Genomic DNA, 16,589 nt, shown 5'->3' on the forward strand with positions numbered 1-16,589 from the left:
CAAAGCGTTCACTGCACCCAGCTTCTTAAATGGTTTTCTCTGCTTCATCTGAAATAGTGTTTGACCAAACAAGTGTCACCTTGGGCTGTGGGAAACTGTGTTTCACAGATAAGAATAATTTACAGATTACTGTGATCAATTATACAAATACTCACTAGCTGCTACCCATCTCCTGTGGGCAATTTTCAATTCTATGAGTAAACTGACAAGAGATATAATAAGACAAATTCAGGTATTTGTTTATAAACAGAACAATATGTCTTATGCGTCTTTGTTGTTGATAGTTCAAAGTCATTGAAGAATAGTTGAATAGAAGATAGCAGTGGTTTATCAGTGATTGAAGGCACAACAAATTCATTACTCAGTTTATAAGTAAAAACACTTCATCAGTGTTGCACATTGAAAAAACTAAGCTGAGAGCAGAACTCATTAGGCTGCACAATATAGCCGCCATCACCCAAGGCGTGTTCCCTGCCTTACAAGAAAGGCCACAGCCTCTGAGTTTCTGTCTGAACCAACTGGAGTGAACCATTGCCTCTTCTCTGCCCTCTCTGTCAGGTTGAATAAGATCTCCAGCATGGTGCCAGATGAGCCTGACCTGCTAAGGCACGTGACCCAGCTGGACGTGAGGGATAACAGGCTGATGGAACTGGATGCCTCAGTATTCCCCAGGCTGGAGGTGCTTCACTGCGAGAGGAACCGCATCACCAGCCTCAAAGCCAAGGGATGCTTGCTCAAAGGCATCTACGCCTCCAACAACGGTGGGTTTGGCATGGACAACGTCATGTTCCCCAGGAGGGAAATCATGTGTGGTTAAGAAAAGACAGATCTTGTATCTTGCATCACTCCTCATTTCTTATCAGTGCTGCAGTCTCATTGTCTCTCTCCATCATCAATCCCTAACTTGTCATCACCCCCCTCTTACATCCTTCCCAAACGCTCCCCTCCATTTTCCATCCGCCTGCTTTTGTAATAGAGCGTGTCTGTCCTTGCTGTAGGTTAATGTGTTTGGATTTCTCCCCACAGAGCTACGACAACTGGATGTCAGTCCTGTACCCTCCAATCTTAGTTACATGGATATCTCGAGGTGAGAAAAATCCCATAAGTACACACACAAACAAGGAATGCAGTACTAATTGGAACCTAATAAAATAATTTTGATACAGGTAGCACATTTACAAAACATCCTTTGTGACCTACAAAAGCAGAATGAGTGTTTAATGTGTAACTGAGAAAAATATTATATTATATATATTAAATATTTAAAAGTCTTGTAATTTCATACCTGAATACACCATAAAAGGATCTTTGAATATGAAATGTGAACTTAAGGTTGTAATTCTTTAACTGTGTCAGTGCTGCCTTTTGACATGACCTTTGATTGTTTAGTGAAATCAAAAGCTACTGTACTCCATTTCCACATAAAAGAGGACTGGAAGAGCACTATACAATAATACAATAATTTAAAAGTGCTGATGTGATTAGTTTTGAATACTTTTTCCAATTTGGCCTTGGGAGACTGTTGGACCTTTTTATCAGATGTGCTGTTGATATCAAGAACTTGAGTTGCTTCCTAGTCTTTTCTGGGGCAGCTCAGCAGGGAATTCAGATACAAGCAACCTTTCAGTATATTATATTCCATGTTACATGTCTCACGTTCCCCTGTCGTCCTGTAGGAACCATATGGAGTCTATGCCAGAATGGCTGTGTGAAGCAAAGAAACTGGAAGTTTTGGACGTCAGCCACAACCTCATCACTGAGCTCCCAGCACGGTGAGTCTCTGTGTCCATAGCCTGTAAATGGAGTATAGCGCTGTATTATTCTTCCCGCCCTTTGCTGGCCAGTCGTCTATCCCCCATAGAGTCTCATAAATCACATATACAGCCTGTAACCTCCACAACCTTCGTCCATTCTCTTCCTCTTTATATAGCCTTTTGGAAGGTCAGCTCAGGTGCAGCTCACTTTCACCTCTTCTCTCTGTTTCACATTGGCTCTGTCAACCTTCATCCCTCCGCTTTTTCTCTTTTCATTTTTTCTCCTCCCTTCTCTTTTTCTCTGGTCCCCTCATTGTCTGTAGATTTATTTTTTTACCCAATAAGTGTCAGGATGATTAATTTCAACTGCAGGCTCCACTAGAGGCGCTGCTATTTTCTGTTTTCACATCCTCATCTCCCCCATCCTACTCCTGCACTATCATCATTTTTCTATCTATCTATCTATCCATCTATCTATCTATCTATCTGTCCATCTATCTATCTGTCCATCTCTCTGTCATACATCACTGTCGGTTCAGACGAGCCTATATGTTTATCTTTGATGTTCTGACTCAACCGTCTCTGTGCTCTTGGTGCCGCAGGTTGTTATGCAGCAACAGTCTGAGGAAGCTGAGTGCAGGACATAACCAGTTGCAGAAACTGCCTGAGAGAGTGGAGCGCCCTCTGCTGGAGGTTTTAGACGTACAGCACAATCAACTCGTGGAGCTGCCCTGCAACTTGTTCCTCAAATCTGACAGGTAGCATCAATCATCACCTGGAAGTGATTTTTTAATTATTCATTTTTTTTATATCAGTATATTGCACTCAACATCTGACAAGAAGATGAAGTGTAGGGAAAATGCAGCTATATGAAGATGAAGGACAGAAATTATGAATGGGGTTTTAATGAAGGACAAGATATCCAAGGGCAAAGATGACAGCTGCAGTATAAAACAACCAAAATAGACCAGGATGGAAGAAGGAAAAGCTTTTATGGGGGTCATAGCAGTATGAATTTGTGTACGGATTGTAATTTTAGTGACTCATGAATGTGTCTTCTTTTTCAGCTTACGATGCGTAAATGCATCAGCCAATAAGCTGGAGCACCTGCCTCCTTCCACCATATCGGAGGAGAGTCACAGCATCCTGCAGGAACTCTACCTGACCAATAACCGGCTGACAGACAAGTGTGTACCCATGTTAACAGGCCACACACACCTTCGAGTTCTGCACATGGCGTACAACCATCTCCAGACCTTCCCAGCCAGGTAAAGACTCTATTCACTTCACCCACATTTCACACTAGAGTTGAACTGAATGATTATTTCCAGTATTATGAATTAAATAAAGTCAGAAAATTGTTTTCAAGAGCCTCTCGGTTTTGTTTGCTCCAGTCAACAGTGCAAAACCCAAAGAGAATTTTCAATAATATTTAATAAGGAAATAAATAAATAAAATCCTCATATTTGAGATGCTGGAACTGAACAAAATTAAAATTTCCCATGATGAATGACTTAAATATGACCTTATGGTTGCAGCACCACTTTACACACTCACTTTCCTCCTCATCCTTCAGTAAAATGGCCAAGTTGGAAGAGCTGGAGGAGGTGGACCTGAGTGGAAACATGCTGAAGACTGTACCCACAACCATCATGAACTGCAGACGGATGCACACGCTGATCGGCCACTCCAACGCCATCGAGGTCTTTCCCGAGGTCATGCAGCTGATGGAAATGAAAGTAAGACAGTACTAATAGCATGTGTGTGTGTGTATATATCTACAGTATGTGCCCTTAAGCCTGCTTTCTATATACATTTGTTTTGAGTATTCGCATCTTGTGCTCTGTCATCAGTGCGTGGATCTAAGCTGTAATGAGCTGAATGAGATCACATTACCAGAGAATCTGCCTCCCAAGCTTCAGGAACTGGACCTGACTGGAAACCCACGCCTCAACCTGGACCACAAGACCCTCGAGCAACTCAAGTATGTCATAATTTCCCATAAAAATGTTTAGGTTTTTTTCAGTATATCAATTTTCATACTTTCATTTTCTTCCTTCTGATTTTTTTTCATTTATAATATTTTCCTCTCCCTTTTACATTTTAATTCTGTTCATATAGTCTTTTTTGTTTTGGTATGATATAGTTTGGTTGTTTTAATTGTTATTTTAATGTTCTTATTTCCTTGTAATAATAAGTTGTAGCTACACCTAATTTTTTCATGTTGGCTCAGGTGTTTGTATGCTTCTACATGATACAAAGAATTTATTGTACTTGTGTTTTGTTGTTTCTCAGTAATATTCGCTGCTTTCGTATTGATCCGCCTCCAACCTTTTCATCGAATGAGGCATCTGGTGGGCCTGCTGTGTGGAGTCATGGTTACACGGAGGCCTCGGGCGTCAAGAACAAGTGAGTTCAGTGCAGTCAGTGATTTAAAAAAAAAAAAACAACCACCATCACACTCGTCCAGTGAAGCCTCACTAATGTACGGCTCTTGAGAATTCACAATGTTCAAGCCAGATGACTCAAATGAAAGAAATATTAAGGTGGTGCTTATTTATAACATGAATCATGTATACTCACATGCCAATACATCTCTGTATGGGCTAAATTTCCAATTCAACACTTGTGCATGCTGAAGAAATGATTCACACTGTTCCACATATTGTTTCCACAATTCCATATACGTAAGTGTTGTTGAACAGACAAGTCTGCTTGGATGACAGAAGCTTTGCTGTACAGTCAAATGAATCACAGAAGGCATTTTTTTCCATGGTTATTACTGTGCAGAGTATTATTATCAATATGTGAACAGAGGAGTTATTATGTCTTTGAAGCCGTCATTGTTTCCTCACTGAGCACATGACTCATTGGCGTTATGGTCTTCTTTTGTTTTTATTTTCAGGCTGTGTGTTGCGGCCCTTTCAGTGAATAGTTTCTGTGGGAGTCGTGAGGCTCTGTATGGTGTGTTTGATGGTGACCGGAATGTGGAAGTGCCCTACCTTTTGCAATGCACGATGAATGATGTGCTGGCTGAAGAACTACACAAGACCAAGAGAGAAGAAGACTACATGACCAACACCTTCCTCGTCATGCAAAGGTACAAGCTTGACATTGCCTGTATTATAAACTTTAATCTGCACAATTAATTGATTAACACTAATGTTATTAAATAATTACACCACCTCCTCTTCTCATATCTCCCTACTTCTACCATTTCAGGAAACTGGGAACTGCAGGTCAGAAACTGGGTGGCTCAGCAGCTCTGTGTCACATCCGCCATGACCCCACCGACCCCGGTGGCTGCTTCACCTTGACAGCTGCTAACGTGGGCAAGTGCCAGGCCATCCTGTGCCGTGATGGAAAGCCATTGTCCCTGTCCTTGCTTCACAACGTAGGGCTCGAAGAGGAGTACCGCAGGATCAGGCAGCATAGGGCTATCATTACTGAGGTAGATGGAAATCAATACAGAATATTAACAAAAATGTAATTTTTGGCATGCATTGCATGGGCATGGTATTGATATTTTATATTCTTTCCCACAGGAGAACAAAGTCAACGGTGTCACAGATTCTACAAGAATCATGGGCTACTCCTTCCTTTACCCTTCTGTCATCCCTTGTCCCTACGTGCACACAGTAACTCTCACACCACAGGATGAGTTCTTCATCCTGGGCAGCCGGGGCTTGTGGGACACTGTGTCTCCCACCGAGGCTGTTGAGGCTGTCCGAAATGTCCCCGATGGCCTGGCTGCAGCTAAGAAGTTATGCACACTGGCACAGGGCTACGGTTGCACAGACAGCCTCAGTGCTGTTGTGGTCCAGCTCAGTGTGAGTGAAGATTGCTGCTCTTGCTGCTGCTCTGAGCCTCCTCAGCCACCTCCTAGCCCTGGCTTGGGCCCCTATCCCCCATCATCCTCTGCCATCAAGGAGCGGCCCTCAGATGGCTCCCTCCCTGTTCCCCCTTCTTCCTGTAGTGAAATCAGCAGTGAGATCAGCACCAGCGAGATGAGCAGTGAGGTGGGATCCACAGCCTCATCTGATGAGCCACCACAGAGCTCCTTGGTGCTGCTGCATGAGCAGCCCCACCACCCTCACCTCCACCTGCACCATCAGGCCCACCCGCTGTCCCTACAGCACCAGCAGGCCCATACAACAACCCAACCATGCCAGTATTTGTTCCCTAGTTCAGAGCTGGCATCTGCCCGCAGCTGCTGCGCCCTCCATCCAGCCTGTCTAGCAGGATCCTTCCAAAGGCAGCTGTCTAGTGCCACCTTCTCTAGCGCCCTGTCTGACAACGGGTTGGACAGCGAGGATGAGGAGCCCATTGCTGGTGTCTTCTCTAATGGTAGCCGTGTGGAAGTAGAGGCAGATGTTCACTGCCTCAAATCAGAATCCTCCTCTACCTCCTCACCCCAAACATCTTTACCATCATCATCTGGCCAGGAACGCACACTCCTTTCTCTTCCCCCACCCCCTCCGCCACCATGCACCCCAGAGCCTCTGGAAGAAGGGGTCGACATGAGCCTTGGGGAGGCTGAGAATATACTGGATAGAGATGAGTCGTGGCAAGGTGTTGGACTGGGAAGTGGGGATGGGGGAAAAACAGTTAGTGGAAAAAGGAGGGCTAACGGGTCAGTTGCACGCCAGGAAAAGAGCCACAACCTTATTGAGGTAGCTGCTGATGCCCCCTCTAAAAAGTCTGGGGGTTATTTCACAGCTCCAGCCCAGCCTGACCCAGATGACCAGTTCATCATCCCCCCTGAACTGGAGGAGGAGGTGAAGGAAATCATGAAGCAACATCAGCAGAAACAGCAAAAGCCGCCTGGGACCGATCATCCCACTGACTACTACGACACCCCTCTCTGAGCAGTAAAACCACCAACTACAGTCTCATCTCTTTTCTGGCTGCAGCATGCACAGAAACCAACCATTGACCTATTTTTCCCATATATGGACACATACAAATGAGTTCCCTGGAGAGGCTGTGAAATGCACATGAAAAAGTTTCATGCTACTTTTTCTAAACAGCCTTCCAGCTCGACACAGCCTCATCATTGCAGAACCATGCACTGTAACCCGCTCCACCTGTTTTTTACAGAAGCGACCCATAGAAAAAACAAGCAAACAAGCCCTTTAATGATACTCAACCCTCTTGAATATTTTGTGGACTCCTCTTGTCCCCGGTTGTGCCCTTCACACAGACTGTGGAACGTTGTTTTTACATTAGACAACCAGCTCAGTATGTAATCAACACTAGTCTCTTTGCAATAGCATTAGCTCGCCACAACACTTGTTAATATGGATAACAATTCCATGGTTTGTTTGTTCGTTTGTTTTGTAAGAACTCACCATATCTTTTAATGTGAAAGCAGTTAAGTTGCTGAAAGAACTTTTTAAAGCAGAGATACATAATCTTTTTACTATCAGTGAACTATGTCAAATGGTACACCAGTAATACCACATGTAACTGTTGTAGATAGTGCACTTAAAATACTGTATTTCTTCAGTAAATCATGGCTCTTGGCCTGTAAAATGGCATAGAAATTTTTTGTAGAAATTTTAAATACTAACTCCTAGGAGTTGCATACTCTTTATGGTGACTCAGTCACTTTTACTAATCTTCTCTGAGAGAAATGGTGATTTTTTTTCTCCAATGATTGTAAATAAGAGAAAAGTTGTATACTGATGCTTTTAAAAGGAACTGCGTAACTTGTATGTCGGTGAAGGTTTTAGTAGTGGAGAGGATGTGGTTCACACAGAGTTTGCTGTTATGGAGCACTTTATCCCTTTCACAATGTAGACCCACAAATACAACACACACACACACATACACATACAGACACACATACACACACACACACACACACACACACACACACACACACACACACACACTCTCACTCATGCAAATGTAAATGTGCAATTGCAGTTCAGAAACCCCAACATTCCATGCAATATAACTACACAAAATTGCTATGGTTTTCTCCACTTTGTTTGATTGTGATGTCCTGTAGTCATCACTGTATCTAATGAACACTAGACAGATTTTTGCATGCATACTGCATGCATACACACCCATGCACACAGACACATACAAACAAACATGGACACTCACAGGAAATATTAGTCCCACATCCCTCCTACAGTAACTGTTATCACCGGCATGACTGTGTCAAGTTCAGTAATACAAACAAATATATCCACATGGAAAAGAGACACCACAAATGTTCCTGTCTTTGGTATAATAAATTTTAAATTTGTGAATATAAGTCATATTGTCTGGGACCTGTTTTTGATTATTAACAGCATATGCAACATTTTATGTTTGTGCAGTTTGGATTTTATGTTAAAACATTCAACAACACTTAATTGCAAAATAATTTATTTAACAATAATATTCTTACATTGCTCTGGTGTTATTACATTGAATTACCAGAAGAGGGCAGTCTATCATGAAGTCATGTCATTACCTTGGAACATTGGGGTTAAAAGCCTTAATTCTATAATTCCAGAGCCTGCTTTATACAGCTTTTTAGCATACACATACAGCTGATAAATTCTGATTTTTTTAATTTAAAGTCATATTTTCTATTTTTGCTGTTTACTTCTGTTTTTAAATTTGTCATTGGTAAGTTCATCTTGCATTGCCACCTGCATGCACGTTTGCCATGACAAGATCGTCGTTACTGCGTTTCTTATACTTCTTCTTCAAACAGACGACACAGACCACTGTAATCACCAGCATGACTCCCAGTACAGACAGAGAGGAGGCGAGTGCAAGGTTGGTTTTGTCCGTGGTGGAGCCTCTGTACTGACAGTTGTCCCCATAGTACCACCAGTCATTACCCACCACACACCTGGGAAGTAGAGAAAGAGAAGATGAAAAGGGAAAGTCTAACTTGAAAGTATTCCCAGTGTTCATATACAGTATGCATAGATGGTGATAGAAAATTGGTAGAAGGTAAATATGAGAGGAACTTAACCAAATGGGACAAGATGATTTACTGCTGAACTGTTAGCTTTTATGCGTTTTCATTTAGATGAGGTGCAGTTCTCAAATACTGAACATCAAATATTTGCAAAAGCATACTTTTTTTCAAACATTTAATCTCAGAGGGATCTTAAAGGAATAGTTTTAATTTTGGAGAATTATTAGGCTTTTTATCTTTATTTATTTTCTTTTTTAAAATGATAAAAAAAAATTGATACCCCTCTCAAGAGTGATATCGATTATTTCATCTAGCTTTCAGCAAAATCGAATAAGTGTAATTCCAAAATTTCAAACTATCACACAGGGACACTTTGGTTCCGAGATTTGGATTGCTCAATTTTAATTACAAGAAGTCAGACGGGATTACTTAGGGCTTGCAAAATAATAGATTCACAGTTTAATGGCTGTGTTCAAAAAAGTCCTCACCTGCAAGAAGCCCTCTCTTCATCCACCAGGCACACTCCACCATTCAAACATTCTATGTTAGTGCAAGGAGTTGTTGTTGTTGTATTGTCAGGTTGCTGGGTTGTGGTAGGTTGCTGGGTTGTGGTAGGTTGCTGGGTTGTGGTAGGTTGCTGGGTTGTGGTAGGTTGCTGGGTTGAGGGAGGCAGAGGCTGGCTCTCAGTCAGATGGGAAACATCTAAAGAGGGACAGGAGAGGCCAGTTAATTTTGGAGGAGCATTGATGGACGTGAAGTAAAAATGGACTCTAGTGGGTACATAAATCACATCCTACAAATGCTGTGCATGGGTGGGAGAGTTGAGTATGCATCATACTAATGAATCAAGTGATAGATATAATGTATGACAGGATGGATGTCATAATCTAATATACTGTACATTTATAGTATAAGTAATGCCTAATGTACTATCTCTGGACATACTGACAGTGTTTATTCTGAAATCTATTGAGTGTATATCTTACCCTCCATGGTAAGGAGAAAGATGGCATCTCCTCCCTTGATAAAATCCCTGCTCTTGGCTCTCAGGTGGGTGAGATACACTGCTGTGCCGGAGCCTGGCCCTCGGAAATACTTGGACCCATCTGTATCTGTGACTTCAACACCCACCTTACGAGGGTCATCCCAGAAAAACTCTGTAGAGTCTGTTTAAAAGGGTGTATAAATACAGTATTGGAGCAAATACAATATGTAGATATTTGAAATGTTTTTTAACTTAAATATCAATTAATTTCAATCTTCTTTTTTTGTACAGTGAAAATAGCTGCACCTGATGCCTTCCGGTTGGGGTCTGTGGTGACACTGCGCTGGTTGGACATGCGCTTTTGTATGTGTGGGTGTTGGTCCATGAGCATCATGGTTATCTGTTTCCAGGGGCATGGCCATTTCTGCCCGGTGTCCCCTTGACGGGCCACCAGATTAGCATAGGCGGACAACTCACCAGGGTAACCTTCCTTACCACTGGGATACAACGTCATCTGGAAGGTGTAGTTCTCCTTAGAGGTGAAGGGGGGGCTGTAGATAGCTGTGTTTGGTGGGGTGGTGTCCATAACATGACTGAAGTTCTTCACTCGCCATATAAACTCTGGACAGGTGGTCTCGGAGAGGTTAATGTCATCCAGGGACAGACCCCCTACAGAGGGTCCAGAGCCCTCCTTGGTTCCTTGGAAGACAACGCGGAATTTTGTTTTGACGTCTAGACTCACATGGTGAAGTTGCCAAAGTTCCTGAGGGGAGCCTGTTACAGCACATAAGGTAAAAACATGGAATTTATTGAAGAGCAAGAACATGACTGTCAGATTGTACCTGTGCATTTTGAGCAGTAAAATCATTCAGTAATAATCACCATCTATTATCTTTATAAGGCGCAGTTTTCCATTGGGGTTAGCTTGGTCATACTCTCGGACAAAGATCTTCAGTGTGTCGCTGGGGCCGGCGCTGTTGTAGTAGAAGAACTGCAAACACTGATAACCTCTTTTGGGGTAAAGGAGCCTGCTCTCAAGCAAAGCTGTATCTCCAATGTTGGCTGTGCCCGTGCTGAAGTGCATGAAATAACCAGAGCCTAAAGATGCAAATGCCACTTGATTAATAATGTCAGCATTCAAGTATTTTATTAATGTACTTTGTTTGATAATACATGCCAATCTATCACATATCAGTGATTATCACAGAGATATGTATGTGCAGCACGTGTTATGTTTATTACTGCAAATTAATACTCACCAGTGCATTTTCCCATGTTGGAGTAGTCAGTGTTGGGCCCTCCAGCAGCCTGGGAAAGCCGGAGCCAGTCTGCCTTACGCCCTTCACCCTGGATCATACCACAGATGTTCTCACGTTCAAAGTCACATGAGTCCAGGAATGTGGAGCTCTTTGCTAGAAGACATTTCATAAACACACAGACACACACACACACACACACACACACACACACACACACACACACACAACAGACTTTGAACTGCTATAAACATATAAATTACATTATGTTTACTGATTTTATATGTTTTGCTTATCCACCCATTTCCATGAGCAAGTGGCAGGTGTCAAATCTCTTCAAAAGCTCCCATATACATTATCAATGACACTTAGGTGAAATAAAACTCAGTATTAAACAAGCCAACAGTTGGGAACATTGTGGTTGAAGCTGACACAACACTTCTATTACAGGCAATTAAGGTAATTGGTTTGTTGGTTCTTACTGCAGTTATAGAGGCGGCTGAGCTTGAGCAGGTCACTGTCACTGAACTCCATACGCTGGCCAATAACATCACTGAATGCAGGGATCTTGGTGACGATAGTGGGCTCTGTGCCATTGCGAAAGGCATTTTTACTGTAGTGCATCATGGAGCCATAGTCATAGGGTACACCCAAAGAGCTGGAGGTGGTGTCATTGTAGGTGTTAAAGTTGTGCTCTCTACCTGTAGATCAGACATTCATTCATATATTATCTCATTCCATACTCCAAATATGGATTTAGACTTCAGACTAATTAAAAATATTGCACCCAGTTGCTTATCAATAGCTGACAGGTGTAAAAAGACTTAGCAAAGAATTGCTGACATATCAAAGTACTTTGTACTTTAATCTCTTTATAATGATTGATTAATGGTTTGATACACAGTGTGATATAACTCAATGTGTTGATAGGATTATAAGAAAAACAAAATATGCACATGCTTATCACATAAGCAATAAACCAATTTCTGCATGGAGTGCTTTCCTTCAAGTCCTCCATAACAAACTGCCTGAACACTGCATAGAATTAAGTGATTGTTCTGTTTCAGTACAATTTAAATTTTTGTGAAAAGTGTGTATAATGTCTATAATGTACAATATACAAAATCTACTTTACATTCCATCTCAGTATAAGAATGTTATAATCAGTGTGATAAACACATGCAAATAGAAGTCATGAATCAGGCATGTCATTAAAACACAAATGTTATGTGTGAACATGAATGAGCAGTGTTTTAACTTAATCATAATTTAGTTGGCAGAGAGAGGTTCAGTACCCTCTGAGATGCGGTCCCACATGATTCTGACATAGTCATCGCGGTCTGCTCTGGACTGCTCATGCCAGAAACCCAGAGCATGAAGAAACTCGTGTTCAATGGTAGCGATGCGGTCACAGTTTGCCCCTATTGATAAACTCTGCTTCCCAACTCGCCGGTTACCCACAGAGGAGAAACAGCTTTTGGAAAAATAACAAAGATTTTATGAACATCACCTAGAATTCACAATGTATTTTCGATCTGCTTTGTAATCATTTGAATAATAAAAGAATAAGGGTTATCTTTGCCTTACCCGCCCCCTTTAAATATGGAAATGTAGTTTTTTTCTCCATTCCAAGGCTGGAAGTCAATGCAGGTCTTGAGCCGATACTGCTCAAAGGCTTTCAGAATCACACCTTTTGCATTGATCTCTGCAGACATAAATAAACCAGTTCTGTTAAAGATGAAAAATGTGTCCTCCAAATTCCCTTTTATGATCAAGTCCATTTCACGTCAGATGTATTTATATAGCACCAAATCACAACAGAAGTCATCTCAGGAAACTTTTCTTATAGAATAGGTCTAGACTCTTTTCTTTTATTCATTTACAGAGACCCAATATTCCCCCATGAGCAAGCACTTGGTGACAGCAGCAAAGAAAAACTCCCCTTTAACAGGAAGAAACCTCAAGCAGAACTTCAGCCAGTGAACACCATAATGCTGTGTACGTTCATGAAAGTGCTTCAGTTAAATTGCTCAAGCTTTTTAAGGGTCAAGAGAACTTCCAATCACCTAAAACTCACATTTTACTCACTTCCTTGATTGTCAATATCTTAACATTAAAAACACAGTGCAGCATGCACCATGTGGTGTTCTAACACAGTTCTCAATTGGTGACTGAGATGATTTTTGATGATCGCTACTATATTTGAAGAAAAGATTGGTTTTCTTTGCAGCTAAATATAAATCAATCAATGTTTTCATGTTTCTTTTTGTTTCATTCAATTATTAAACAAAGGCTGACAAGCACTATGTAGATGTGTTCTTTTCAGAGGATTCAATTCAATCTTATATCACTGATTAATATTCAGTAAATAAATAGAGATTACATATACTTCTCCTCCCCAAAATGTTCAAACAGACACTCTTACCTAAGTCATCTTCCATGTAGTATGGGATTGTCTTTGGCCACCTGTACTGGTCTCCTATTATGGAGTTTCGAGTTTGCCTCTGAAGCGTCCAATAAAAGCAGTCAGAAAGACAGGCACAATGTAATGAGTCAGGGTGAAGCTTTCTTCACAAAATTCAATCATGATCATAATTAAAAGCAATTAATTTAACATACCTCATCAAGCACAATGTCCCCCTCTACAAGATTCAGCCCTGCCGCTGTGGAGAACAAGCACAAAGAAAATAGCCTGACAAAAATGATCTAAAGATTTACGAGAAAGGATAAGATGTTTTCTTCTTTTTTCATACCTTCATTAATGTCAAAAATATCAAGGTCTCTTCCACCATCCACATCATAGTCTGCAAAAGTAAATATGAAAAGAATTGTGTAAAAAAAATAAATAAATAAAACTCAACAAGAAGTGAAAGTGAAAAGAAGTGAAATTTAACACCTACCTGGTAATTTTGCTATGGGCTAAACAAAAGAGGATATAAATGCAAATGTTATTGATTTTCAACAGTATTAAATCAATGTTCTATTTATCATGCCACAGTATCTTAACAAGATAAACCACTTTCTCACCAAAGACAGTGCAGTACCAAAGAGGAGACAGACAATGTGAAGAGCAAATACACCTATAAGTTTTCTTCCTGCCATGTTCTGAAAGGTCTCTCTGTAAGGGACACTGCAAGTGACAGCAACTGAGCTCTGACAGACACTTTGAGAGAAGAAAAGTGCATGATAGGAATAACATAAAATGCAAGTGAATAACAAGTGAATAATTGACAGGGCTGTAAAGGGTCCAAGTTACACAGCAACTTTAATCTACTCTGCTATCTGTTAACAAATCTTTACACATTTGCAGATTAGCTGCAGATATAGAGTGAGATTGAAGGGCAGCAAAAGAGTCATGTGGCTTACTTTACTGCCAAAACCTCGAAGGAGAAGATGATAATCCATTGCATTGCATCTACAGTATGAGGTCAATTTCCAACAAGGCACTTTTGCATTTTCAAATCTCAATATTATTAACCCTTAAGACCACAAACTCAATAAGCCGGATCCAGAATGCCAGGCACACATTTTCAGACAGTACCAAAATTTAAATAATGTTCAGGCCTTCAATATTTACAAATAACCCATGAATCACTGACAAAAACATCAGTTGAGAGAGTAGACAGGAGTCCAGGATGTCTTGCATTGAAAAGGTTTATTTACTTGTACAAGGAGAAATGAATGAATGATCAGTACATGTTATGTTTCTGATGCTCCCTTCAATTCTGAAGTTTCTCTCCTCCGGGGATAGACTTTAAACCACACAGATAATGCCACAGGTTGAGCCATGCCCAAATACAGTATGGGCAGATCCAACACATCTACAATATACAGAATTTAGTCTACTGGTCTATAGACAAAACATTGCTTCGACCTCACTCAGGACCTTTGTCCTACATCCAACACGATATCAAACCTCTGACTCCAGTTGGCTTTACCCCATTCAGGGAAAACAGTCAAACATATCTATCTATCTATCTATCTATCTATCTATCTATCTATCTATCTATCTATCTATCTATCTATCTATGTCCCTCTCCTAAATTCATTACCAAGTAAGAGTGATATAGCTTGTTTTTTTCTGCACAATACAAAGAAAAAGTCTCTTCTTTGGTGTAATATTAACTCTTGATGCACTGGGGCAGTTCTGTATTATTCTTGAGGCTCTTACAAGCAGTTCAAAGCTCATTACATTACAGTGTTTACTTTATCCTTGTCAGAGATAACCATTACCTTGGACTTCCTTGTATCAGTGCCCAGTGGACATTTTGGAAATGGCTGCTGTGTAAAGCCTACTTGGACTATCCCCAAAATGTATGAATTTGTTAAAATTCCTATACTGTGTTCTGCCTTCCAGAAGCTCCAGCTTAGTGGTCCAACATTGTGATGACTTGTTTTGAAAAGACTGAAAATAACATATTGGTAGCTACTGTATGGCCTTGTGCTTTGTGCTACATCGATTGCACAAAGCTGCAAGGCAGAATGAGATGCTTTTATCAAAATATAAAAGGATTCAGTCACTCTTATCATCACACTGACTCCAGAATTCAACAATTGAAAAAAGAAACATATTGACACTTGCTTACATGTATGCCATAACAGCTTCCTCTGTACTGCATTCTGCCCTGAACCACCTGTACAGTCACAGCTTGAAAGACATGCAGTTCACTGACTTCAGTTCAGCATTTAACACTGTTAGTTCCTCCAAGCCGATCTCCAAGCTTAGCTTGGTATCAGCTCGTCCCTCTGCAACTGGACTGTGGCTTTCTGGCTAACTGATCCTAGTCTGTTAAGTTGTTTGGTCTTTTGTAATCCTACTTAAAGTGTTAAAGTATTAATTTGAAAGAAATTGGGCTGGTAATACTTCTATACTTTTAACTCATGATTTTAAATGCAGGATTTTTACATTGTGGTATTGATACTTTTACTTGAGTAAATTATTTGAGTACTTCTTCTAATACTGCAGGTCACAGAATCATATGGGCTTACAAAACAGTGTAACACTGGCATGCCAAAGGGTTGTGTACTGAGGCCCCCCATACAAGGAAGGAGGTTCAGCATCTGGCCGTACACCTAGACCTAAGAGAACATTGTGGACTTCAGTTAAGCTGAGAGCCATGCACATACCCCCATCGACATCAATTGAGCTGTAGTGAGTGAGCAGAGTGGAGAGCTCTCTACTATCCATCACTGTACATAGTGAAAGATATTGCATCACTTATGTTGTAGCGCTTACTTTCCTGCACCCATCTGTAAATAATGCATTTTATATTTTACTTGTACTCTGCACATTAACAATGAAGTTGAATCTAATCTAACACTGAAGTAGATCCACTCAAGGCCATTCTTTGTTTTTCAGCACCACTAAGAAAGTTCTTCTTCCTGCTACCTTTTCCTCTAAAAACCTTCTGTACCTTCCAATCATAGGCAGAGATGTAGTTTAGTTTAAGAATGATTAAGGATAAGAATTAGACCAAAAGTTAATATTCCATCCATCCATTACATCTATACCTGCTTATCTTTGCAGGGTTATCTAAATCCTAGACAAACGTGTTTGTTCTCTGAGGATTGAATCAATACTTTTTCTTAAAAAAAAAGTGTGTTCTATAAAAAGCTAGTTTTTTTATATTTGCTGAGGAGTTTCTCTCACTGTAAAGCTTTTG

General features: G+C 40.8%; 2 protein-coding genes across 2 annotated transcripts in view; one reads left to right on the plus strand and one right to left on the minus strand.

Moving 5' to 3' along the window:
• The window catches only part of phlpp1 (PH domain and leucine rich repeat protein phosphatase 1), a 47,570-nt gene extending 39,594 nt beyond the window's left edge, over positions 1 to 7,976 (plus strand). Inside the window, exons 7-17 of the mRNA XM_053330023.1 lie at positions 559 to 761; positions 1,027 to 1,087; positions 1,677 to 1,772; positions 2,357 to 2,512; positions 2,822 to 3,022; positions 3,331 to 3,493; positions 3,608 to 3,738; positions 4,050 to 4,163; positions 4,660 to 4,854; positions 4,977 to 5,205; positions 5,300 to 7,976. Coding sequence (XP_053185998.1) covers positions 559 to 761; positions 1,027 to 1,087; positions 1,677 to 1,772; positions 2,357 to 2,512; positions 2,822 to 3,022; positions 3,331 to 3,493; positions 3,608 to 3,738; positions 4,050 to 4,163; positions 4,660 to 4,854; positions 4,977 to 5,205; positions 5,300 to 6,622 — 2,872 coding nt within the window. The 3' untranslated portion in view covers positions 6,623 to 7,976. The remainder of the gene's footprint in view (positions 1 to 558; positions 762 to 1,026; positions 1,088 to 1,676; positions 1,773 to 2,356; positions 2,513 to 2,821; positions 3,023 to 3,330; positions 3,494 to 3,607; positions 3,739 to 4,049; positions 4,164 to 4,659; positions 4,855 to 4,976; positions 5,206 to 5,299) is intronic.
• Positions 7,977 to 8,358: 382 nt separating this feature from the next.
• mep1bb (meprin A subunit beta b) lies at positions 8,359 to 16,114 on the minus strand. The gene is made up of 13 exons (XM_053330732.1): positions 16,054 to 16,114; positions 13,680 to 13,730; positions 13,546 to 13,589; positions 13,352 to 13,430; positions 12,514 to 12,631; positions 12,222 to 12,400; positions 11,409 to 11,627; positions 10,930 to 11,082; positions 10,553 to 10,768; positions 9,977 to 10,444; positions 9,672 to 9,851; positions 9,174 to 9,387; positions 8,359 to 8,613 (listed from the first exon to the last, which is right to left on the minus strand). Exons 1-13 carry the CDS (start codon positions 16,112 to 16,114, stop codon positions 8,391 to 8,393), a joined length of 2,205 nt encoding a protein of 734 aa, XP_053186707.1. The 3' UTR covers positions 8,359 to 8,390.
• Between the last annotated feature and the right edge of the window lie 475 nt (positions 16,115 to 16,589).

This window comes from Scomber japonicus, chromosome 12 (genome assembly GCF_027409825.1).
Source record: "Scomber japonicus isolate fScoJap1 chromosome 12, fScoJap1.pri, whole genome shotgun sequence".
NCBI classification, from domain to species: domain Eukaryota; kingdom Metazoa; phylum Chordata; class Actinopteri; order Scombriformes; family Scombridae; genus Scomber; species Scomber japonicus.